The following is a 27,349-nucleotide window of genomic DNA, read 5'->3' as shown; positions in this document are numbered from 1 at the left end:
ACCAAACTGATCTACACATTTAATATAATTCCAATGAAAACCTCAACATGGAACTTGAAAAGCTGAGTCTATGGAAAAGCAAAGAGCCTATGCCAGACACTCTTGAAGAATAGGTTGGGGAAACTTGTCTTTCCAATTATCAAGATTCATTAGACAGTTATAACAATGAAGAAAGTCAGATTTGGGCCTAGGGATAGACTAATGAACAGAATAGAAAGCTCAGAAATAGATCAACACATGTAGGAAACCTGATATTTGTCAGGGTTGTACTGCATATCAACAGGATAAGGATGAACATTTTAATAAATTATTGTCCAATGAGAAAAAGTTAACATAGAGCCTTATCTCACTCCATGCAGACAAATTAATTCCAAGGGATCAAGGACTTAAATGTGGAAGACAACTCGAAAGCTTTACAAGTAAATAGTAAAATATCTTTTTGACTTTGGGAGAAGGATGGATTTCTTAACATACAAAAAAGTATAAACAATAAAGGAAAAGATTGATAAATTTACATTAAAATTAAGTATCCATTCATTCAAAAGTTACCATAAAGAAAATGAAAAGATGAGTTGCAAACTGGGAGAAGACAATTACAATACATATAACTGACAAAGGTTCCAGAATCTAGATACGTAATGATCACCGATGAGGCAATTAAGAAAAAGACCACTTAATAGAAAAATGAGCAAAACATATGAACAGGCATTTCACAGAGGAGGAAACATAAATGGCTAATATGTGAAAAGATGCTCAATGCCATTAGTAACCAATGAAATACAAATTATAACCACTATTTTATAACTGTGGATTGGGGGAAAGAAAAAACCTATTACATACTAAGTGTAAGCAAAGATGTAGAGCAATGGGTACTTTCACACAGTGCTGAGGGACTAATAAATTGGTGTAATCACTGTGGAGAACAATTTGGCATTTCTTATAAATCTGAACACAGGCATACTCTGTGACCCAAACGTTTCCCAGTATATACCTTAGAGAACTCTTATAGAGGAGACATGGTCAAATATGTTCATAATAACCCACAGTTTATATCAACTTAATGGTGTGAGACTGAATAATCTATCCCTGAGATCAGGAATGAGACAAAAACAAGGATGCCCCTGCTCTTGCCACATCTATTCAACTTTGTGTTGGAGCCAGGGCCATTAGGCAAAAAACAAAATAAAAGGAATCCAGGCTAGAAAGAAAAAAGTAAAACAATCTCTATTCTCAGATTAAATGCTCTTGTATGTAAAAAATTCTGAAGAATTCCCCAAAAAACAGTGAGGTTGCAGCATACAAGATCAACATACAGAAGTCATTTGTATTTCTATATGGTAACAATGAACATCTGAAAATGAAATTAAGAAAACAATTTCATTTACAATGCCATCAAACAGAATAAAATACTTAGGAATAAATTTAAAAGAAATGTAGGACCTGTCCACTGAAAATTACAAAACATTATTGAAAGAAAATTTCAAAAACCTAAGTAAATAGAAAGATAGCCCATGTTCATGGATCAGAAGACTTTAAAGTAAGAGGGCAACACTCATCAAATTGAATTACTGATTTAACACAATCTCTATTAAAATAAAATCCCAGCTGCCTTTTTTGTGGAAACTGACAAGCTGATTCTAAAATTCATATGGAAATGCAAGAACGAAATATGAACTTTAGAACTTCCTTTGGTGAGAACCTGAGAGCTGGCAATAAACTTCTTTTATTTTTATTTAAAAAGTAAAGCTGGAGGACTCACACTTTCCAATTTCAAAGCTTATTACAAAGCTACAGTAATTACGACAGTGTGGTACTGGCATAAGTGTACACATGTACATCAATGCACTGGAAGAGAACTTAGTCCAGAAATAAACCCTTAAATAAATCAGTTGACCATAAATAACCCCTTACATTTATGGTCAACTGATTTTTGACAAGGGTACCAAGACTATTCAATGGGGAAAGAACAGTCTCCCTAACAAATGGTGCTGGACAAATGATATCCAAATGTAAAAGAATGAAGGTGGACCAATACCTCACACCATATACAAAAATTAACTCAAAATGGATCACAGACCTAAATGTAACAGCTAAAGCTATAAAACTCTTGAAGGCAAACAGGAGTAAATCTTTACAATACTGGATTAGCAATGGCTTCTTAGAATTGACACCAAATGACAAGCAACAAAAGAAAAAAAAACAATTGAACTTCACTAAAATTAAACTGCTGTGTTTCAAAGAATACATAATAGCCAAGAAGTGGAAACAACTGATGAATGGATACGCAAAATGCAATATATCCATACAATGGAGTATTATTCAGCAATAAAAAGGAGTGAAGTGCTGAAACATGCTACAACATGGATAAACTTCAAAAACATTATGCAAAGTGAAAGAATCCATACATAAAAGACCACGTATTGTATGACTCCATGTATATGAAATGTTCAGAATGGGCAAATCTATAGAGAATGAAGCAGATTAGTGTTTTAGAGGGATACAGCATGATGGCCAAATGCGTACAAGGTTTCTTTTTGGGGTGATGAAAATGTTCTAAAATTAGGTAGCAGGGATGGTTGCACAACTCTGTGGATGTGCTAAAAACCACTTTAGCTGTTTTGTATACTTTAAAGGGGTGAATTTTATGGTATATAAATTACAACTCAATACTGTTATAAAAAATTATTCACAACCAAAAACTAGAAACAACTCAAGTGTTCATCAGTGGAATGGATAAGCAATGGTATATTCATATTCATACAGTGGAACGTGACATATCAATGAAAAGAATGAACTACAGGTACACGCATTAATATGGATGGATCTCAACAACAAGGCTGAATCAAAAAAGGCAAGCCTCAGAAGAATACATACACTGTGCTTCTATTAATATAAATTTCTAAAACAGGAAAAACTAAACAGCATATTCCTTAGGGTCACACATATATGTGGTACAAGTATAAAGAAAAGCAAGGGTATAATTAACACAAAATTCACGATAGTGCGTTCTGCCATGGCAGAAAGAAGGTGATGTCTCACTGGGTTCAAAGACACTGGTAATATTCCATTTTGTAAACTAGTTGGTGCGTACAGGAGTGTTCTTTTTATTATTTTCCTTTACTCTGTTGACTCTTTGCATGTATATTTCACAATGAAAATAAAGGTTAAGAAGAAGAATGAGAGCAAAATAAAGATTTTCAGATACATAAAAACAGAGTTAATGCCAGCTCTCAGGTTCTCACTAAAGAAAGTTCTAAAGGATGAACTCAGCAAAGAAGAAAATGATCCAAGAGGAAGATCTGAGATCAGAAAGGGTGAGCAAAGAAAATGATAAACATGCTAATTATTATTTATACATGTATTTCTTTAGATTTATCTGTAATTATATAATTGAAAATTATATAATAATTTGTGAGGTTTTAAACCATAAGGAAACAATTAGATAAATCATATTTTAAGGTTCTTGCGTTGTTTGGGAGAAAGGTAAAGATGTTGAGTAACTTAAAGTTTTAAGCGTTCATAGAACAGAAATACAGTGTGTAACTTCTGTGGCAGATATGGCTAGTTGTCCCCAGGGTTTGTTTCTCCTTCTCCCTCAGAAGTAGAACCTTTTTTTTTTCTTCGTGTCAAGTAGCAGCTTTTTTCAGATGAAATAAAACACAGAAATTTCTCAGGCATACTGTGAATTTTCCAGAACAAAGTATTGTCAAATGGAAAATATGAGGTATGGTATGCAAAGTATTAGAATCACAGAACAAGTTACACTAGCATCAGGACTGGAATAAGGACTTCTGCTGTGAGTGTGATGTCATATCTCTATGATGTGCACACTCCGTCTACCAAGCACTGCACAGGCGTCGGAAAACAAGTGATCTGTGGGGACCTGTGGTTTTTAACTTGGGCACATGGCAGCCCGAACTCAGGCATTTCCTAGGCTACCCTTGCAACAAGCTGTGAGTAGCTGGTCAAAGTGGGGGAAGTGGAAGTGGTGTGCGGGGCCGGCTTGCTCTTTTTTGCAACTGGTTCCTTTGCTGCTGGAATGCACTTGGGGTTCTGGAATCCAGCAGCCACTTGGAAAAATGAAAAGATCTTGTGAATGGAAGCCAATTATGACATCAAACCTCAAGAAGAAAGAAGCCTGGGGCTCCAGCATTACTATCTCAGACATTCTTGAATGTGAGAGAAATAGTCTTGTTCAAACCACTTTTTCTTTTCTTTTTTTTTTAATGTTATTTATAGGCAAACCTAATCCCAATTAACACAGCCTCAAAATAGCAAAGGGAATGGAGAGAGAGGTGTGTTAATGCAAAAGAAAGCAAGAAAAGAGAGGAATAAAAGAAACCTCAAAAAAGTAGAATGGGTCTTCCCTGGTGGCACAGTGGTTAAGAACCCGCCTGCCAATGCAGGGGACACAGGTTCGAGCCCTGGTCTGGGAAGATCCCACATGCCGCGGAGCAACAAAGCTCGTGCACCACGACTACTGAACCTGCGCTCTAGAGCCCACAAGCCACAGCTACTGAGCCTGCGTGCCACAACTACTGAAGCCCAGGCACCTAAAGCCTGTGCTCCACAAGAGAAGCCACCACAATGAGAAGCCCATGCACCACAACAAAGAGTAGCCCCCGCTCGCCGCAACTAGAGGAAGCCCACGCACGGCAACAAAGACCCAATGCAGCCAAAGTAAATAATAAATTAAACAAAAAAAGTAGAATGAAGAGCACAAAATAACATGGTAGGAATAAATCCAAACAGTGAAATCCCATTGTAAATGGATGACATTTTCTACTTCTGAAATAAAAATCAACACACTGAACAAAACACAAAATCCAGGTATATGCTGATTATAAGAGACATTATGAGGCACATGAAAATTGAAAGTAAAAGGATGGAAAGCAGTGTACCAGATGAACACTAACCAAAGGAGAGCTGGTACAGCAATACTTATAACACACAAAATAAGAGAGGCAAAACACAAACAGACATCCAGAAAAATAGGGAGAGTGGATCACTAAACATTCACCAGGAATATTACATTCTAGACTTGATGCGTCTAAGATAATTTCAAAATAATATAAAGCAAAATTTGACAGAATTTTAAGGAGAAATGGACAGATTCACCATTTTACGGAAAGTACAGTGATACACATTCCCTAAATACAACACAATTACATTGACGACAAAATAAAAACAAGCTAATCTTTTGGATTAACACCCCCCTGCCCAGTTCTCTCTCTACAGCCTCATCTCAGTGGCCCCTGCGCTCTCCTAGATGACTGTCTCCTAGATGACCGTTTCAGACGCTGCTCCTCAAACCTCCCAATGCCCCCTCCCGCTTTCTCACTCTGCAGTGATAACTCTGCTCTCCCGCTAGAGTGCCCCCCAAACACCTTCCTCCTATCACTATGGAGGAACTATGTATCCTCTACTTGGGCATTAATTCAGTTCCTTCTCACCTACCTAAGAATATCACTCAACAGTTATCCCCCTTCTCTACTGCATGATGAATTTCCCCTTCCCTACAAGTTCATTCTCAACAATACAAAAACATGCTTGTATCATTCAATTTAAAAATAAAAAGAACAAAAACTCCAGCCCTCCCCCTTTGACCCGTATATCCCTTCATTTCTCTGCTCCCATACAGAAAAATTCATCAATGGAGTTGTCTATACTTGTGGTCTCCCGGTCACTCCTATTTTCTCTTAATCCTTCTCCAATCAGGCTGTCCCTCCCTCTGCTCCCCACCATCTCCAAAGCAGACCAGCTCTTCAAGTCTGTAATGACCTTGCATGTGTAAGTCTGACCTGCTGTGTCCTTCAGAAAAGCATTTGACACGGTTGATTCTCTCTTCTTGAGAATTCTCATCTCATTTGGGAACTGCCTATACTTTGATGACTCCCAAATTGATCTCCAACCTGGACCTCTCTCCAGACTCATATACCAACTGCCTGCTTCACCTCTCCACTCTGATACCTAATAATGTGTATCAAATTAAACATGTCTAAAACTGAACTCCTGACTTTTCTCCTAACATCTACACTAGTCTTCCCTATCGCAGTGGCAATGCCATCCTTTCCGTCACTCAGACTCCAAACCATTTTGGACTCCTTTCACTCTTACTCCATATCCAATCCATCAGGAAATCCTGCTCTGCCTTCCAAGTATACCCAGAATCTGACCCCTCCCTTAAATGCTCCATGGCCACCACCATCTCCTCTTTCCCAGATTATGTTACTTCCTCCTAACTCATTTCCCAGCTTCCACTTGTGCCCCTCCCCCCACTCTCTTCTGAACAGAGAAACTAGATTAATCCTGTAAAAAAGAATGTCACATTGCACTCTCCAACACATTCTCTTTTCGGAGTCAAAGCCAAGCCTTTGACACCTCTGAGGCCCCACCACACGGACTCCATTCCCCACCTCTCTCTGCTCACTCCTGCAGCTACACTGGCCGCCTTCTCCAGCCCTAGAAGACGTCAGGCGCTTGCCCACCACTGGAGTTCTCTGATCTCCAGAGCTCTAAGACTTCTCTCTTCCTTCCTTCAGGTTTCTGCTCCAAGGTCACCTTACCTGGGAGGCCTTCGCTGACCACACTGTGTGGGGCAGCAACACTGCCCCCAGCCAGGCAGCACTCTTCATCCTGCTCTTACTGTGCTTTGTTTTCTCTGTTGCATGTCTAACCATCTTGCATATTATATGTTTAGTTGGTTATTTTCTGTCTCTCCCCATGAGAATGTAAGCTCCACGAGGGCAGGGACCTTGTGTTGTTCTGCTACATCCCCAGAAGCTAGAATAGTGCCTGTACAGTATACGGTAGGAACTCAGTAAATACTCACTGAGTGGATGAAGGTCAGGACCAAGGGAGGGATGCTGCTTTCTTCCCACTATCGCACAATGTCCTGACACTCTTGCAGTTAGACGAGATATGCATGAGACACAGTAAGATTAGAAAGAGAAACACAGGGCTTCCCTGGTGGCGCAGTGGTTAAGAAATCACCTGCTATTGCAGGGGACAAGGGTTCGAGCCCTGGTCCAGGAAGATCCCACGTGCTGCGGAGCAACTCAGCCTGTGTGCCACAACTACTGAGCCTGTGCTCTAGAGCCCGCAAGCCACAACTGCTGAGCCCACGCACCACAACTACTGAAGCCTGCGTGCCTAGAGCCCGAGCTCTGCAAAAGAGAGGCCACTGCAATGAGAAGCCCACGCACCACAATGAAGAGTAGCCCACACTCGCCGCAACTAGACAAAGCCCGCGCGCAGCAACAAAGACCCAATGCAGCCAAAAATAAAATAAATAAATCTTAAAAAAAAGACATAAAATTGCCACTAGAGCAAATAATATGATCATTTATTATGCAAATCTAAGAGGACTGAGAGTTGTACAAGGTTGCTGGACACAAGATCAATGTAGAAGTCTCAACATAACTAATTAGAGTATGCAAATATAAAAATTCATTTTACTACCAAAACAAAAACTAGAAAGTACCAAGGAATAAATCTAATAAAAATACATAAGGCCTTCCTAGATATATTAATCAAACTTGAATGGAAGGATATAAAATGGAGATCTTGAATAAATGGAGAGATAAACTTCATTCATAGCTAAGAAGACTCAATATTTCTCAGGTATCAGTTTTTCACAAAGTAATCTGTAAACTCTATTTCTAGTCAGCGACCCAGGAAAATTTTTCTGAGGAACTTGATATACTAATTCTCAAATTGGTATTGGAAGAATGAAGATATAGACTTTTTCTTTCTGAACAAAAAGAATAAGGAAGGGGATTCACCCTATCAGATGCCAAGGCATGTTAAGAAGCTATGGCAACTAAAAGTCGTGTTAACACAGAAATAGACAAAAGGGCAGCAGAACAGAACTGAGAAACACACCCCTGTGTGTGTAGCAATCTGGCAGTGGTTATTATGACTGACTGGCATCACTAATCAGTGAGGAAAGCAGAGACTTCAAAACATCTTTCCAGTGAGCCGTGGTCCGGAAGCATCCCACATGCCGTGGAGCAACTAGGTCTGTGCGCCACAACTACTGATCCTGCGCTCTACAGCCTGTGAGCTACGACTACTGAGCCTGCATGCCACAACTACTGAAGCCCACATGCCTAGAGCCTGTGCTCCACAACAAAGAGAAGCCGCCGCAAGGAGAAGCCCGCACACCACAACAAAGAGTAGCCCCTGCTAGCCGTAACTAGAGAAAGCCTGCGTGCAGCAATGAAGACGCAATGCAGCAAAAAAAAAAAAAAAAAAAAAAACTCACCACTATGTACCCTTTAAAAAAAAAAAACTTAGGAAAGATCTAAAATCAACAACCTAACTTTACAACCTAAGAAACTAGAAAAAACAAACTATCCCAAAGCTAGCAGAAGGAAGGAAATAATAAAGATTAGAACAGAGCTAAATGAAATAGAGAATAGGGAAACAACAGAGAAAAATCAAAAAACCAAAAGTTGGTTCTTCAAAAAGATCAACAAAACTGACAGAACTTTAACTAGATAGACTAAGAAAAAAAGAAAAGACTCAAATACTAAAATAAAAAATGAAAGTGGGGACATTACTACCAATTCTACAGAAATAAAAAAGATTATAAGGGAGTACTAGAACAACTGTACACCAACGAATTGGATAACCTAGATGAAATGGACAAATTCATAGAAACACAAAACCTACCAAGACTAAATCATGAAAAGATAGAAAATCTGAATAGTTTTGAATCAGTAATCAAAAATTTCCCAACAAAGAAGAGCTCTAGACCCAGTGGTTTCACTGCTGAATTCTACCAAACATTTAAAGATGACTAACACCACTCCTTCTCAAATTTTTCCAAAAAACTGAAAAGGAGGAAACACTTCCTAACTCATTCTATGAATCCAGCATTACCTTGATACCAAAGCCAGAAAAAAACACTACAAGAAAACTAGAGACCATCATCCCTTATGTACACTGATGCAAAAATCCTCAACAAAATATTAGCAAACAGGATTCAGCAGTATATTAAAAGGATTATACATATGACCGAGTGGGATTTATTATAAGGATGGTTCAACATATGAAAGCTAGTCAGTGTAACATGCCACATCAACAAAATGAAGGGGAAAAACCACACAATCATCTCAATTGATGCAGGAAAAGCATCTGACAAAATTCAACACTCTTTCATGAGAAAAACACTCAACAAACTAGGAACTACATGAAACTACATCAACAAAATAAAAGCCATACATGAAAAACCCACAGCGAACATCATACTCCAGGGTGTTTTCTCTAAGATCGAGGATAAGGCAAGGATGCCCACATTCATCACTTTACCTCAACATAGGACTGGAAGTTCTAGCCAGAGCAGTTAGTCAAGAAAAAGAAATAAAAGGCATCCAAATAGGAAAGGAAGAAGTAAAATTATCTCTGTTTGCAGATGATACGATCTTATACATAGAAAACCCTAAAGATTCCACCAAAAAACTCCCGATAGAATATATGAATTCAGCAAAGTAGGCAGAATACAAAGTCAACACACAAAAATCAGTTGCATTTCTAATACTAACAATAAATCAGTTGCATTTCTAATACTAACAATGAAAAGGGAATTATAAAAACGATTCCATTTACAATAGCATCAGAAAGAATAAAATATTTAGGAATTAACTAATTAAGGAGGTGACAGACTTACACAATGAAAACTACAAAACACTGCTGTTTTGTAGTTATTAAGAAGATATGATAAATGGAAACAAGTCCCATGTTCATGAACTGTAAGACTTAATACTGTTAAAAAGTCAATACTGGGCTTCCCTGGTGGCACAGTGGTTGAGGGTCCGCCTGCTGATGCAGGGGACACGGGTTCGTGCCCCAGTCTGGGAAGATCCCACATGCCACGGAGCAGCTGGGCCCATGAGCCATGGCCGCTGAGCCTGCGCGTCCGGAGCCTGTGCTCCGCAACGGGAGAGGCCACAGCAGTGAGAGGCCCGCGTACCGCAAAAAAAAAAAAAGTCAATGCTACCCAAAGCAATCTTCAGATTCAATACAATTCCTATCAAAATTCCAATAATGTTTTTTGCAGAAATAGAAAAATCCATCTTAAAATTCATATGGAATCTCAGGGCATCCCAAACATTAAAAGCAATCCTAAAAAAGAATAAAACAGGAGGATTCACACATCCTGATTTCAGAACTTACTACAAAGCCACAATAATTAAATCAGCCTGCTACTGGCCTAAAGACAGACATATAGATCAATGGAATAAAATAGCAGCCCTGAAGTAAACCTTTGCAAACATGATCAAATGATTTTTGACAAGGGTACCAAGCCCACTCAATGGGGAGAGAACAATATTTTCAACAAATGGTGTGGAGAAAACTGGATATCCACATGCAAAAAAGTGAAGTTAGATTGTTATGTGATACCATAACTCAAAATGGATCAAGAACCTAAATTTAAAACCTAAAACAACAAAATTCTTATAAGAAAATATAGGACAAAAGCTTCAGGACATTGGATTTGGCAATGATTTCTTAGCTCTAACACCAAAGGCACAGGGAAACCAGGAAAAAATAGAAAAACTGGACTTCCTGAAAATTTAAAAATTTTGTTCATTAAAAGTCATTACGTACAGAGTAAAAGGGTAACTCACAGAATGGAAGAAAATATTTGCAAGTCATATATCTGGATGAGGGATTAATATTTAAAATATATAGAGAACTCCTAAAACTTAACAACCAAAAAAATCCCAACCTGATTCAAAAATGGGCAAATGACTTCAACACACATTTCTCCCCCCCCAAAATCAAATGGCCAACAAACATATGACAAGATGCTCAACATGACTAATTATTAGAGAAATGCAAATCAAAACTACAATGAGGTATCACCTCACACCGGTCAGAATGGCTATCATCAAAAAATCTACAAACAATAAATGCTGGAGAGGGTGTGGACAAAAGGCAACCCTCCTACACTGTTGGTGGGAATGTAAATTTTTTCCTTAAAAAACTCCTACACTGTTGGTGGGAATGTAAATTTTTTCCTTAAAAAACTATAAAAAAAAACTATAAATGTAAATTTTTTCCTTAAAAAACTATAAAAGCTGCCCTTTGATTCAGCAATCCCACTCCTTGGGCATATATCTGGAGAAAACCATAATGCAGAAAGATACATGCACCCCAATGTTCATTACAGTGCTATTTACAATAGTCAAGACATGGAAACAACATAAATGTCCATTGACAGAGGAGTGGATAAAGAAGATGTGGTACATATATACAATGGAATATTACTCAGCCATAAAAAAGAATGAAATAATGCCATTTGCAGCAACATGGATGGACCTAGAGATTGTCACACTGAGTGAAGTCACACAGAGAAAGACAAATATCATACGGTATCACTTATATGTGGAATCTAAAAAAATGGTACAAATGAACTTATTTACGAAACAAATACAGTCACAGATGTAGAAAACAAACCTATGGTTACCGGGGGGAAGGGGGAAAGGGATAAATTGGGAGATTGGGATTGACATACACTACTGTATATAAAATAGCTAACTAATAGGACCTACTGTATAGCACAGGGAACTCTACCCAATACTCTGTAATGACCTATATGGGAAAAGAATATTAAAAAAGTGGATATATGTATATGTATAACTGATTCACGTTGCTGTACACCTGAAACACAACACTGTAAATCAACTATACTCCAATAAAAATTAAAAATAAAACTACGATGAGATACCACCTCATACGCATTAGGAAGGCCACTATCAAAAGAAAACAAAACAGCAAGTGTTGGCAGGGATGTGGAGAAACTGTAATTCTTGTGCACTATTGGCAGGAATGTAAAATAGCACAGCTTCTGTGTTGTACAACAATGTGAATGCACTTAATACCACTGAACTGGACACTTAAAAATGGTTAAGATGGGGCTTCCCTGGTGGCGCAGTGGCTGAGAGTCCGCCTGCCGATGCAGGGGACACGGGTTCGTGCCCCGGTCCGGGAAGATCCCACATGCCGCGGAGCGGCTGGGCCCGTGAGCCATGGCTGCTGAGCCTGCGCGTCCGGAGCCTGTGCTCCGCAACGGGAGAGGCCACAACAGTGAGAGGCCTGCGTACTGCAAAAAAACAAAACCCCAAGAAACAAAAATAATAGTGATAAAAACATCATTAATTTCGTGAATTCCCTGGTGGTCCACTGCAGGGGGCCAGGGAACTAAGATCCCGCAAGCTGCGTGGCATGGCCAACAAAACAAGTCAAAAAAAAGTGATAAAGACATCATTAATTTTAGGAATTCCCTGACGGTCCAGTGGTTAGGACTCGGTGCTTTCACTGCAGGGGGCCCAGGTTCAATCCATGGTTGGGGAACTAAGATCCCACAAGCATTCATATATATATAAATATATAAAATAAAACAATATATATATGACATAGTATTAAGTATCCACATATATAAAGAACTACAAATCAATTTTCAAAACACTGACAATGCAATAGAAATATGAACTATCTGGGCAATTCACAGGAGAAAAAGTTGAAAGAGCCAATAAACTAATGAAAATATGCATAGCTTCTCAAATAACAAAGTAAATACAAAATAAATCAACCAGATATACTTTTCCACTTACCAAATAATTAATTTAGAGTCTGACAGGATCAAGCATCAGTGAGGATATCAGAGAAATGGAAATTTTCCAACACTGTTGGTGTAAGGATACACTGGTATAATCTTTGGAGAGCGATCAGGCAGAACTGATTAAAATATAAAATGTTTCCATCCATCCAGCAATTCTGTCCAAGGAAGGTAAGTATCCTAGAGAGATTCTCTCACATATGATGCCAAGAAAGACGTGTGCCAAGATGCTGATAAAACCCTGAAAACACCTAAACACCCATCATCAGGAACGTGGGCAAAGAAAATGCAGTATTTCACGTATCTCACTGAACACGTCACAGAATTTAACCAAACTGAAGCAGATCTGTATGCGTCAAACTAGACAGAACTTCACAACATACTGTTCAGTAGTAAAAGCACTCTTTGTAACTGCTGCATATTAGATTGAACTGGTTCTGTATTGTGGCAGACTGTATTTTCCAAAGATGACCCCAGCAGTGTCTCCTGTCTCTCGAGTTCTTCTAGAACCCTGACACTCCCCTATCAAGAGGCGGGGTCTAATTCTCCCCGTCCTTGAACCTGGGTGGGCTTGTGACTTCTTGTCGCCAGTAAAATACAGCGGTAGAGATCCCAGGTGAGTTCTGAGGCGAGGTCATCAAAGGCAAGGCAGCCTTGTTAGCCTGGAGCCCGGAGCCAACAGGTAAGAAGTCTGACTGCCCCGAGGCTGCCCGTGAGGAAGCAAAGTCCCGTGGAGGAGACATACACAGGGGCCCCGGCAAGCAGTCCTGCTCTTTAGGTCACTCTGGTCTAGGCACCAGGCATGTGAGTGAACTACCTTCAGGTAATTCCTTCCCTCGGCTATCAGGCCCTGAGTCATCCCAGCCGAGGCCCCAGACATCTTGGAGCAGAGATGAGATGTTCTTGCCATGCTCCTGCTGAATTGCTGACCTACTGTTATAGCCATAACCATAATAAAATGCTGGTTGTTTTATGTCACTAAGTTTGAGGTCAGTTTTTATGCAACAAAGGTAACTGAACACTTAGTGATAGGCAGTGAGGGGCCTGCTTTATTACAAATAATACAGCAAAGACATCCTTGTATACGCCTCTACACACAAACTAGTTCTTTAGGGGAGGTCCTAAAACGGAGACCTGCACTCAGAACTGCCCACTGGTGAAAGTGGAGGAGGCTACAATGCCTGTTTCTAGTAATATTAATATCAACATTAACGACAACAACTGTAATAAATGCTACCACCTCTTGGGTTCTTGCCAAGGGCTTTGTGTTTCTAATCTTACATTAATACACAGTCCTGTGGGGTTGGTATTGGTCCACCCAATTCACAGGTGAGGAAGTGGAGGCCTGGAGAACTGAGGTGACTCGCCCAAGGTCTCTTCCTCGCCAGAGCTGGGGAAATGGGATGGCAGGCCCCTTCCCTCAGGCTGCTAGCTCTATGTCTACCCTTGTTCACCTCTCATCTCCCAGCACTGAGGCTAGAGGTGTGGCCTTTTCGGCTCCTGGCCTGGGCTGCGTCTATCCACAAGTTAGGGTGATGGTGACAGCAGATGCAGCAGACACGGCTGCGGCCGTTCACCACCAAGCACTCTGCATACACAGGGTCTCATCTTATCCCCACTACAGGCTGAGGGTGGGGTCATTATCGCCACTGAACAATGGGGGGAAGCAGGCTCAGATGTGCCCAAGGTCACACAGCTGTTGAGTGGCCGAGCACTTCACCTCCATTTGTTTGTTTCTTCTTCAAGACACGATTCTAATAGCTCCAACCTCACTGGATAGCCGGGAGTAAACAAGACGATGAATGCCGAGTGCTGGCTCATGGCAGGCCGCCCAGCGTTCAAGGCTCTCTGATTCTCCACTCACTCTGGAACGATCCTGATCAAGCCCCTGGCCACAGGAGTTCCCAGACTATGCTGAAGCGTTCATTTCATCCGCATCTCCTTCAACAGCAAGAAAGACATCTGCACAACTTGACCTCTGTAATCTTGCTTCCCCATGAGCCCCTCCTTATCCAGCCAAGCACGCCCCTGCCTCCGCCTCCCTCTTTCAAGTTGATGACCTCTCCATCCACCTGTGGCCCAAACCAGGGAAGCTGGAGGGATTCACCTGACTCCAACCCTGTGCCCCTTTAGCCAGTCCATTCAGAACGTTCAGAAAATTTCTTGTTTATCCATTCCTTCCTCTTCCACCCCACCACCCTGGTCTCCCTGTTTCCAAAGCTTTTTCCACACAGCAATCAAGGGTGATCTTTCTAAAAAGAAAATCTGACCATCTCACTGTTGCTTCAGATCCCCCAGCTGCTCTCCCCTGCCTGGAGGGTAATGCCCAATACTTTGATCTGATATTTGAGGCCCTTCTCAGTCAGCTTCCTACTCTTGTGACCCACCATCCCCCTCTTCCCACCCCTTTCTTTTCACTTGTGATTCCTGGACCTGCCCTGCACTTCCTGCTTCTGTGCCTTTGCACGTGCTACTCCCTCCATCTGGAATCCCTGTCCTCTCCCCCTGCCTGTAAATATCCTCCAAGCTTCTGCACGATATGAAGGTATCATGTTCTCCTTGAGGTACCTCCTTGGTGAAGCTCTTCCACATATGTAAGAACAGTGACATTAAAACTTGTGGCCATAAGTCAGACAGGGCCTTGGGTGGACGTACACAATTTGATCAGAAAGCATGGTGGTGTCAACGAAGAATTGTGATCCTAAGAGATAGGAAATGTCATTATTCACAACAGACAAAAAGATGGAAGCAACCCAAGCATCCACGGACGCACAAACGGATAAGCAAAATGTGGTCTCTCCATACAATAGAATGTTACTCAGCCTTAAAAAGGAACGAAACTCTGATACAAGCTGTAACACGAATGAATCTTGAGGACATTATGCTAAGTGAAATAAGCCACTCACAGAAGGACAAAGACCGTATGATTCCACTTGTATGAGGGACCCAGAGTAGTCAGATTCAGAGACAGAAAGTAGAATGGTGGTTGCCAAGGGCTGGGAGAGGGAGAATGGGGAGTTAGCATTTAATAGGTACAGAGTGTCAGTTTGGGAAGATGAAAAGTTCTGGAGATGGATGGTGGTATAACACAAAATCCACTCAAGAGATGCAGCCACCTGCATGGGTGTTACTGATTTACCTGAGCAGTCAGAATACTTATCATGAATCTAAGGGACAGAGCAACGTGACTACATCTATCTTTAAGTTATAGTCACTGGTGTAGGGCTGTGAAAAGGGCTCCATCCAGAGGTTGGGTTCAACAGCAGGGGTTGAGGGCTGCTTATTAAGAAATGTCATCATGTTGAAAGAGCACCCCTCCCCCCATAATATTACAGGAAGGTAATACCAATACTGTTTGACGTGACATATGCTTAGCAGGTAAACATCTTCTCAATCCAGAAAGAATTAGAATTAAGTGTAGTACAGAAAAGTTTAACCTGCTGCACCAACACTGAGTCACTAAGGTATCCGCGCACGCCCACCCAGGCTTATTCTCCTCATCTGCGCCGTCCAATACAACGGCCCCCGGCCATTTGCAGCAAGCGAGCACCGGCAATGTTGTTTCTCTGGATTGAGATGTACGATAAAGTAAAATATGCACTGGATTTTAAGTACTTAGCATGAAAAGGAATGTAACACCTCAATAATTCTGTATGTTGAAACACTACTATTTTGGACATACTGTGTAAGATAACTTACAAAAATTATTTTCACCTATTTCTTTTTGCTTTTTAAATGCAGCTCCTAGAACATTTAAAGCACACGGCTCACATTATATTTTTACCAAATAGCGCTGCTCTAGATGCTCTGACCCTAAGCCACCGGGCAGGGTCAATGGCAGACGGCATGGAGTGAATGACAGTCTGCGAGCTCCCTCCCTCTACCCTGCACCTGGAATGCCAGCAACCAGACACATGCCCCCAAAGAAACTAGAGGATTCTTTTCTGAAGAAGATTCTGAAGGATTCTGGAGAAAAGATACTGACATTTCAAGATCTTCTAAGGCAAAGGCCAGTTTGTCACCGAATCACCCTAAAGCAGGACGCCCTTAAACTTAGATGGGCAACAAACCACTTTAGTTCAATGTCAGCAGAACCTGTCACATTGTCACCAATAGAAATCAAAGATAATTTCATATCACATTACAGTGGTCACAGTTATCTTGAAATAATGTTTACTGTCATCATTACTTTAAAATTATAGTAATTTTAGACTGACTGCTAGACTGTATTACTTAATGCCTTAACAAAGAAGTATATATAGTATTATCATATCACAAATTTATTCACTATTTTAGAAACTGTATATTAATGTAATTGGTTCCCTTTGTTATCTTGATATAATTTTTTAAATTAATTAATTTATTTAATTTTGGCTGCGTTGGGTCTTTGTTGCGGTGTATGGGCTTCTCATTGTGGTGGCTTCTCTTGTTGCGGAGCACAGGGCTCTAGGTGCGTGGGCTTCAGCTGTCGTGGCACGTGGGTTCTAGAGCTCAGGCTCAGTAGTGTGGTACATGGGCTTAGTTGCTCCGTGGCATGTGGAATCCTCCCGGCCCAGGGCTCGAACCCGTGTCCCCTGCATTGGCAGGCGGATTCTTAACTACTGCGCCACCAGGGAAGCCCTGATATAATATTTTTTAATTAATTATTTTTATTTTTGGCTGTTGTTGGGTCTTTGTTGCTGCACGTGGGCTTTTCTCTAGTTGTGGCGAGTGGGGGCTACTCTTCATTACGACGCATGGGCTTCTCGTTAGGTGGCTTCTCTTGCTGCAGAGCGCAGGCTCTGGGCGTGCGGGCTTCAGTAGTTGTGGTGCATGGGCTCAGTAGTTGTGGCTTGTGGGCTCTAGAGCACAGGCTCAGTAGTTGTAGCACACGGGATTAGTTGCTCCGCAGCATGTGGGATCTTCCCGGATCAGGGCTCGAACCCGTGTCCCCTGCATTGGCAGGCGGATTCTTAACCACTGCGCCACCAGAGAAGCCCTGGATATAATTTTTACTGTATGTTATTTAAAACCAGTTTTCTGAGAAGGTGTCTACAGAAGCCTACCTTTCAACGGGCCCTGCCCACAGAGCTGCCAGTTAGTCTCTCACTGCTTCAATTGTTTTTTTGTCCTAATTTTAATTTTTATTAAATTAATATATACTCATAGTTTTAAAAATAAATGAAAGCACAACAATAAATGAAAAATAGATAAATTGGACTTTATCGAAATTAAAGACTTGCACATCAAAGGACACTATGAAGAAAGTGAAAAGACAACCTACAGAATGGGAGAAAATATTTACAAATCATATATCTGACAAGGGTCTATTATCCAGAATACGTAAAGAACTCCTAAACTCTACAACAAAAAGACAAATAACCCAATTAAATAGACTGAATAGATGTTTCTCCGAAGATATACAAATGACCAATAAGAACATGAAAAGAGGCTCAGCATCAGTCATTAGGGAAATGCAAACCAAAATGACAATTGGGACTTCCCTGGTGGTGCAGTGGTTAAGAATCCACCTTCCAATGCAGGGGATGTGGGTTCAATCCCTGGTCAGGGAACTAAGATCCCACATGCTGCAGGGCAACTAATCCCGTGCCACAACTACTGAGCTCCAGCACCTCAACTAGAGCCCACGTGCCGCAAACTACAGAGCCCGCACATCACAACTAGAGAAGAAAAAAACCCGTAAGAAACAACTAGAGAGAAGCCCGTACACTGCATTGAAGAGCCCATGTGCTGCAATGAAAGATCCCGCATGCCACAACTAAGACCCGATGCAGCCGTAAAAAAATAATAATAATTTAAAAATAAATAAATAAAAATTTTTTTAAAAGGACAATGAGATACCACTTTATACCTACTAGGATGGCTATAATCTTTTTAAAAGATGGAAAATAACAAGTGTTAGCAAAGATATACAGAAATGGGAACGCTTATGCATTGCTGGTGGGAATGTAAAATGGTGCAACTGCTGTGGAAAACATTGGCAATTCCTCAAAAAGCTAGACATAGAATTAATTACCATGTGACTCAGCAATTCCATTCTTAGGTTTAAACCCAAAAGAACTGAAAATAGGACTGAAACAGATTCTCATATCGTGTTCACTGTAGCATTATTCACAGTAGCTGAAAGGTGGAAATAACCCAAGTGTCCATCAACAGACGAATGGACCAAACAAATGTGGTATTTACATACAATGGAATATTATTCAGCTATAAAAAGGAATAAAGTTCTAATATGCTACAACATATGGATGTACCTTGAAAACATGACAGACACAAAAGGACAAACACTGTATCTTCCCACTTACATGAAAGATCTAGAATAGGGAAATTCATAGAGACAGAAAGTAGATTAGAGGTTACCAGGGACTGGGTGGAGAAGGGAATGGGGAATTATTGCTTAACGGAAACAGAATCTCTATTTGGGGTGATAAAAAAGTTTTGGAAATAGATGTTGGTAATATACAACATTGTGAATATAAGTAATGCCACTGAATTATGCACTTAAAAGTGGTTAGAATGGCAAATTTTATGTTATATATATTTTACAATAAAAAAATGGAGAAAAGTTAAACATAGAATTACCACATGATCCAGCAATTCCACTCCTACGTATGTACTCAAAAGACTTGAACAGAGGTACTCAAACAAAATCTTGTACATTACGAGTTTTATTCTGCTATTAAAGAGGTTTTTTTAAATAATGCCATTCTTTTTATTTCCTTATAAATTTATTTTATTTATTTATTTTTGGCTGCATTGGGTCTTCGTCGCTCCATGCAGGCTTCCTCTAGTTGCGGTGAGCGGGGGCTGCTCTTCGTTGAGGTGCGCAGGCTTCTCATTGTGGTGGCTTCTCTTGCTGCGGAGCACAGACTCTAGGCGTGTGGGCTTCAGTAGTTGTGGCTCACAGGCTGTAGAGCGCAGGCTCAGTAGCTGTGGCGCACGGGCTTAGTTGCTCCATAGCATGTGGGATCTTCCCGGGCCAGGGCTCAAACCCGTGTCCCCTGCATTAGCAGGCGGATTCTTAACCACTGCACCACCAGGGAAGTCCCAAAGAGTTTTTATCATGATAGTTAAATAATTATTTCTTCATCTTCGATATTATTACCATATATTATCAACATACCAGTATATTACCATGACTTTTGCTATTTTTATATTATATAGTTTGCTTTTGCTAACTCTAAAATTAAGTTTTATTTTATTATATTTAATTTGTTTAAAGAACATAACATGCAATTTATAAATTTATTTTATTTATTTTTGGCTGCTTTGGGTCTTTGCTGCTGCATGTGGGCTTTCTCTAGTTGCGGTGAGTGGGGGTTACTCTTCGTTGTGGTGCGTGGGCTTCTCATTGCAGTGGCTTCTCTTGTTGCAGAGCACAGCCTCCAGTAGTTGCGGCATGTGGGCTCAGTAGTTGTGGCACACGGGCTTAGCTGCTCCACAGCATGTGGGATCTTCCCGGACTAGGGCTCGAACCCGTGTCCCCTGCATTGGCAGGCGGATTCTTAACCACTGCACCACCAGGTAAGTCCTTTATTTAATTTTAATTTTAATATTTTGGCTGTGCCGCACAGCTTTCGGGATCTTAGTTCCCCAGTCAGGGATTGAACCTGAGCCACAGCAGCGAAAGTGCCGAGTCCTAACCACTGGACTGCCAGGGAATTCCAAAGTTTTATTTTAAATTAAATCATAAAATTAAAAAACAGCAAGTGGAACTACTAGGCTTACAACAAAAACAGAAATCTTCTACTCCATCCCTTCCTACCCCTGAGTTAGTTCCTCACTTTTAATATGAATAAACAACTAAAGATCACTGGACATTCCAGGAAAGACTCCAACCCAAAAAGACACATAGAAAAAAGGAGCCTAAAGGAAACAGAGACAACACAGGGACACATGAAAACTTACATATATATGTAAATCTTAGAAAGGTGGGAGAAGATACTCTATCCATAAAACAAGGACAAAATATTATGAAAAAAGGAACAGAGTAAGAAAGAGCTCTTATGCGAATGGCTGTAGTAAACATCTGATGTACAGAGTTTAGAGACAAATTCAAGAAAACCTCTCAAACTCAACAGATTTCTCCAAAAAAAGATACACAAATAGCACTTGCAAAGATGCTATACTTTATTAGCCACCATGGAAACTCAAATCAAAACCACAGTGAGGGGCTTCCCTGGTGGCGCAGTGGTTGAGAGTCCGCCTGCCCATGCAGGGGAGGCGGGTTCGTGCCCCGGTCCAGGAGGATCCCACATGCCACGCAGCGGCTGGGCCCGTGAGCCATGGCCGCTGAGCCTGCGCGTCCGGAGCCTGTGCTCCGCAATGGGGAGAGGCAACAACGGTGAGAGGCCCACGTACCGCAAAAAAACCCACAAAAAAAACAAAAACCACAGTGAGGTACTACTGTACCCACCATGATGGCTATAATCAAAAAGAGCAATAATTACAAGTGTTGGTGAGGATGTGGAGAAATTAGAAACTTCGTGTGCTGCTGGTGGGAATGTTAAATGGTGCAGCCACTGTGGAAGAGTTTAGCAGGTTCCTCAAAAAGTTAAACACAGAATTATCATATGACCCAGCAATTCCACTCCTACTTGTATACCCAAAGGAAATGAACATAGATCCACACAGAAACCTATACACAAATGTGCACAGCAGCATTATTCATACTAGCCCCAAAGTGGAAACAATTCAAATGTCCATCAACACATAAATGTATAAATAAAATGTAGTATTATCCATAAAAGGGAATATTACTCCACAATAAGGAATGAAAAACTGATACATGCTACAACATGGATGAACCTTAAAAACATGCAGCAAAAGAAGCCAGACACAGAAGACCTGTCACACAATCATCCTGTATGACTCCATTTACATAAATGTCCAGAATAGGCAAATCCACGAGACAGAATTAGTGGTTGCTGAGAGCTAGTGGGGAGGAGGGGATGAGGAGTGACTGCTTATGGTCACGGGGTTTCTTTTTGGAGTGATGGAAATGTTCAGAATTTAGATAACAGTGATGGTTGCACAACATTATGAGTGCACTAACTGCCACTGAACTGTATACTTTAAAAGGGTAAATTTTATGGCATGTGAATTATATCTCAATAAAGTTGTTATAGCGTGGGAAAAAAAAGAAAAAAAAAAAAAGAAAGCCTTCCAGAAAGAGAGACAACAAAAAGATAAGAGAAAGAAAAGATCAGAGACAGGATCGACTCAGCGGATCCAACATGTGAGTGACAGGAACTTCAGAGAGAGAAAACAGAACAAGTGGAAGTGAGGAAATTATTTTAAAAAATTAATGCAAGACTATTTCTGCAAGAAACAAAAGACCTGAGTCTCCACATAAAAGTGGCCTATTAACTACTGGCACAAAGACCCATTCCAGGGCACATCACTGAGAAATTTCATAAGAGAGGTAAAGTGAAGATCCTAACAGATCCTAACAGCTTCCAGAGATAAAATAATACAAAGGACTGAGACCTGGAATGGCCTCAAACTGTTCATCGCAAGTAATGGAAGCTAAACATAATACGGCCTCTTTAAGATTCTGAGGGAAAGTTACTTTCAACTTTAATATTTATATATAAATTATATCTATATTTATACACAAAAATAATTTGTATTTACTATTTTCAACTTTACACCCAGCCAAACTATATGAGGTCTGAATAAAGACATACAGTTTCCAAAAATTTATCTCCAACTGAAGGTGTGCTCCCGTAAAGTGAGGGGCTAAAATCAGGAAAGCGGAAGACCATGTTGTCCAAAAAAGCAGGGTGTCCATCACAGTAAAGTAGCCAAGGGCAGTCCCAGGTGACGAAAAGGGAAGTCTCTGGACAGCAGCCTGGCAGCAGGCCCAGAAAGCAAGCTGGCCAGATCAGGGCAGAGGACAGAGGGCACCAGGAAAAATAGGAGATCATGAGATTATCTGATACGTTTGCACACCTGGAAAATAATATTGATGAGGGGCTGGCCGATCTGGTGGAGCATGTGAAAAAAATTACAAATAAGAGCTTAGAAAATAAAGTGTATAAAAAAATGAGGCAACCATTCATTCTAGGAAAAACAAAATGTATAAGAAAATGAAATCATTAATATACTACAAGGCTCTGTAGTGAACATCACTTACATGCTCATAGCAAACAGAAATATTGGTTGTTTTTTAACCCCAAACTGATGTAATATACGGAGGGTGGGGCACAGGAAGTGGAGGTGACAGAGCTAAATACTGAGCTATTATAGTAGAGATCAATACATAATGATGATTTATTTGAGAGGAAATAAAAGGTAATCCCATTTAAAAATGAAAAAGAAACATGAAGGTAAATACCAGAATACACAGTTGACAAAAGCTGCAAGTGGGGAAGGCTGAGGAAGGGCAGAGGGCTGGATGGTTTCCGTTAGAAGCCATTTAGTGCTCTCTCTGATCCTTGCCTCTGTTCTGATTTTGTAAATACTAGTATTGTAAAAGGTTGTTAGGTATATACCTCACAACAGTTCCCTGCACACCAGTGGGTGTGACATCAAAGCTGGGGACTGGCCTAGAGAGAGTGAAAACAAGGCCTCTGAGTCATCAAGGGGTGGTTTCCCCAGGCCCTGCCCCACCAGGGGTCAGTGGGATGCTGGCTCCATCCCTTCTGGATACTCCGGAGACCTGTGCTTCCTGCACGGTCTGTGAAGGGGAGCCATCTAGGGGCCGGAGCTTCCCAGGGGCCTGCCTCCAAACCACCCCTCCCCTGTAGCAAACACCTGTGAATCTAGGCTCCCTACATATTTCTAGCTCTTTCTAGAACTATTCTCTAATTTCTCGGGGGAATTTTTGGAAACAGGCATGGTATAGACAGAAGCCTAAGTGGGAAAGTAGATGACTTCTGTCTAACCCATTCATAGTTCTTCACACCCTGCTGAGGTTCACAGTTAGATCTCTGGTGCTTGGTACACAGTAGGTGCTCAATAAGGAGCCGCCAAAGGCATAATTATGGTGCCAACTTTCTGTGTCCGGCACTTCATCGGGCCCTGAACATGCACCGCCGCATCAGAGAGTAGGATTATCTCCACGTTACAGGTAAGGAAACTGAGGCTCAAGGAACCTGCCCAAGGTCACTTCACTAGTAAGGGAAGAGCTAGGATTCAAACCAGGGGCCTGCTGACCCCACAGCCAGTGCAACTAGCAGCTGCTGCTGTAAATCCTTTCTGGAAAAAGGTTTGGTTAGGTCGGTGGATGGATGGAAGAAAGGAAAGAATGAGAGTAAGGGGTGGAATCACAACCGACCTAGGAAGAGAACCTAAGAACCCCCACCCCCACCTCGGAGGCTGGGGCTGGCACCCGCACCCCTCCCACCCCGCCCCCGGGGCCGGCCTCACAGTGCCCACCTTCTTCAGAGAGGCTATTCTCTTTGGTCTCCTTGTCCATCTGGCAGCACCAGCCTTCCAGCCGCTCCGTTTCTGCCTGAAGCAGCTTCAAGAACCAGTAGCCGTCCCGGCGGCAGGCACCTGGCTGTGCTGGCTCCGCGGGGGAGCTGGAGGACGTCTCCAGCCAGGGGTCGGGCGGGGGCAGCGAGGATGCCTCTAAGGCAGGGTCGCTGTCGTCTCCATAGGAGAGGTTGCGCTTGATCTGGGCAATCCTGGGGGTCTGCCGGGGGCCGGCATCGATGCTGATGGAGTCGGGGTGTGGGGTGCAGTCCGGGAGGCTCCTCTCAGATGACTTACAGCTCGAGTCGTTGGCATCCTGGGTATCCGAGTCGGTGTCCCGTCGGGAGGACATGCTGTGAGAGGGGGCGCTGCTTCTGTGGGTGCGGGGTGGAGTGGGGTGGGGACAGTAGGGGGTGAGTCACCCAGAGGGCCAGAGACCAGAGGCCACCCCGACCCGGACACACGGGAGACAGAGAAACGGATGCATCGTCTGCTCACCATGCGCCTGAAGCGGGTCCCACAGCCCCCGTCTCATTCTCTGCTCAGCCCCCGCCCCGCCCACACGCACACGCACACACAGACAAGGTCATAAGGTTGCCTGTTTACTGCACTGGGGCCAGGACGCCCACCAACATCGGGGTGCGAGGCCATGTCTCCGCCCGGCCTCGGCCCCCGTGGCTGATTAATCTCACAGAGCAAGCGCTCGTTGAGCACGCCCGCCCGCCCAGCCTCCCACACCTGGGCCACCGCCCGCACCCCAAACCCAGCTCGGTTACTAGAAATCCAGCAAGGAGAAGTGGGTTAGGGAGAGCAGGAGGAGAAGGCGCAGGAGAGGGGAGAGCAGAGGGAGGGAGAGGAGAGGGGAGAGGCAGCCAACACCTCGGTGCCACTTACCGCCAGTCGTCCTCTACCTGAACCCCGATGGACTGGAATTTGGTAGCGGGACTGGGCTCCTCTTTTGGCACTGGCTGAACGCAGTCAACCTTATTGAAGGACAACGACAGCAACGGCACGGAGACAAAGACAAAAATAAAGAACAAACACCACACTTGCTGCTGAAATTCACGTTAGTGGGACGACGCAAACGGACGTGTGGACAGACAGACACGAGGCATGCGGACACTGCACGTGGGCCCGAGGCCGGACCAGGTTAAGCCGGGCACTGCTCATTCGCGCGGAGGCGGGCGGGCAGGTGGGTGGGAGGTGGGATGGGGTGGAGATGACTGGCTTTCCCTACTCTGAGGAGGGTGCCATCACATCGATCGCTTTGGGTCCGTTGTCCTCCGAGAGGTGGGAATCGTTCCTTCTAGTCCTCTCCTTCACACGCATCAGAGAGAAGAAAAGAAAAAAGGACAACGAAAGAGAAAGAAAACACACACACACAAAGCCACAGCCGTTATCTGGTGTAGTTGAAGTGGGGCTGTCTCGAGGCACAGATCGCTCCCCCAACCCTGCAGGTGAAGGGCAGGCTGGAGGCACCGGCACTAGGGGCGCACCTCGGACGGCAGTTCTGGATTTGAAAGCTGCAACCAAGGCAAGAACCGGCCAAGTCCCTGGGCCCCGTGGGATGCCGGCCCTGGGCCTTGATCACACTTGGCTGAGGTTACCTTCAGCACTGGGTGGGCCAGGGGAGCCACGTGCAAAGCTGGCACTCTTTCTCTATACCAGTGATGCCCTGGGCCTACCTTTCTTTTCCGGGACAGAGGTACGTGGCCACGGAGCAGCCAGGTCAGCCCCTCCGCCACCGCTCATGAATGAGGGAGAACACACACTTGACCCAGGGCTCGAGGCACCAAGGGGTGGGACGAGAGTTGTAGGGGTGTCCTTGGAAATAGGAGACTCTCGTCTCTTGGCTTCACAGAGGCCAGGGAGGCTTTCCCGGGCAGGGAACGAGCACCAGGCTCCTCCTTGCCATGGGGGTGCAGCTGCATTTCTCCTTCAGCAAGAGCCAGCTCAGAGGATGCAATATCACCGGATCTCAAGAAGCTGCCTGGAGAGCATGGAGTGCGGGTGGGGTGAACCCGGGGGAGAAGCCTGGATGGGCCCAAGAGCCAGAGTACTCAGCCCCCTGTGAACTGCCGAGTGAAAGGATCAGGGTGAGTCTAACTCTCTCAGGTCTTCTGGAAAGATAAGAACATCTGGTTTGGCCAAGGAGAGGGTGGGGCTGCCCAAACAAAGACCCCGGGACTAGACTATTTTCTGTATTCCTTAGTCTCTCCTGAGAGCTGTACAGGACAGGGGCCGGACCCCTTATGAAGGAGCCCAGAAAACTGAATAGTCTCCTGGCCGACTTTCTTCTTGTATATGTGCCCAAATTTTTCCTCTCCAAGAGGCAAGTGCAAGAAATCGGCCAGTGAGCCATCTCTGGTCCATTCTGCCCCCCTTTGAGTCCCATGTTCCTTCTGTAACTTTGGTGCTTTGTCATCTACTCGGCCATGCCCCACTGCACAGGGGTGGCTGGGGAAACGGAGATCCTGTCCAATCTAAGCCACAATGCACACCACCTGGACCTCCTTGATCGCCCTCTGGGTTTGGAGGGGCTCTGCCTCCCCCAAGCTCTTAGCTCACTGTAGCTGCCCTCCCTCCCTGCCCTGAGTATGCTCCACTTTAGTCTGGATTTAGAGCAACTCTTGAAAGCTGCAAGGCAGGGCCCAAGTTTTCCCCACTCAGCTAACAGCAGGCAGATTACTGATGTTAAGTGCATGCAGGAGGTGCAATGAAGCAGTGGAGGGGAAGCTGGCGCACCCTGCCCTGCTGTGTGCCCTGGCCATGGGCGCACAGTGAGCCTGGCTTCCTGAAGGGTCTGCTGGCTTTGGCCACTTGGTCCCGGGGAATTATCTGCCTGGATCCTTTCTCACAGAGGGATGCACTGGGACCGACATCCTACTTCTCAATTTGACATGGGCCTGGCACCTCAAGCAACCTACCTGTCCCCAAGGCCCGAGAGGGCTCTGGGCAAAGTTCCAGAGCAACTTGAGCAACCCCCAAGGCTCCAGGGCCCTGAGTCCTGGGCCCCTGGCCCTCGGCGTCTACGCTCCACGCTGCTCCCACCGCCAGGCGGGGCTGTGGCCTCCGCACCGGAGCTGACCTTGGATCAGAGAACTGTTAGGCCAGTCCCGCCTCCCACGCGTCAGCTGCCAGGGCAAAGGGTGAAGTGAACAGACAGACAGTGCACAGGCAAACAGTGGACAGGAGATGGCTGGCTGAGTGTAACTACATTCACTGGGACAACCCATCGTTGGAGCAGGGACACCTGCCCACAGCTGCAGAGCCCGCAGCATGTTCGGGCGAACGTGAGGA

At 43.3% G+C, this 27,349-nt stretch overlaps 1 protein-coding gene across 8 annotated transcripts in view; it reads right to left on the bottom strand.

Moving 5' to 3' along the window:
* DLGAP4 (DLG associated protein 4) overlaps positions 1-27,349 on the bottom strand; it is a gene marked incomplete at its 5' end in the record, with an annotated part of 92,080 nt that overhangs the window by 10,163 nt on the left and 54,568 nt on the right. For 5 of the 8 annotated variants that reach the window (XM_082669781.1, XM_082669782.1, XM_082669787.1 and 2 more), the window contains 2 exons: positions 24,011-24,423; positions 24,944-25,032. In XM_082669781.1, the coding sequence (XP_082525907.1) occupies positions 24,011-24,423; positions 24,944-25,032 (502 nt within the window). Of the gene's footprint in view, positions 1-24,010; positions 24,424-24,943; positions 25,033-25,286; positions 25,367-27,349 lie in introns of all 8 variants that reach the window. The other 3 variants (XM_082669783.1, XM_082669788.1, XM_082669786.1) reach the window with 2 other exon arrangements.

Source organism: Grampus griseus, assembly GCF_964374135.1.
Source record: "Grampus griseus genome assembly, chromosome: 14".
In the NCBI taxonomy this organism is placed as follows: domain Eukaryota; kingdom Metazoa; phylum Chordata; class Mammalia; order Artiodactyla; family Delphinidae; genus Grampus; species Grampus griseus.
This window is presented reverse-complemented; position numbering and strand designations above follow the sequence as displayed.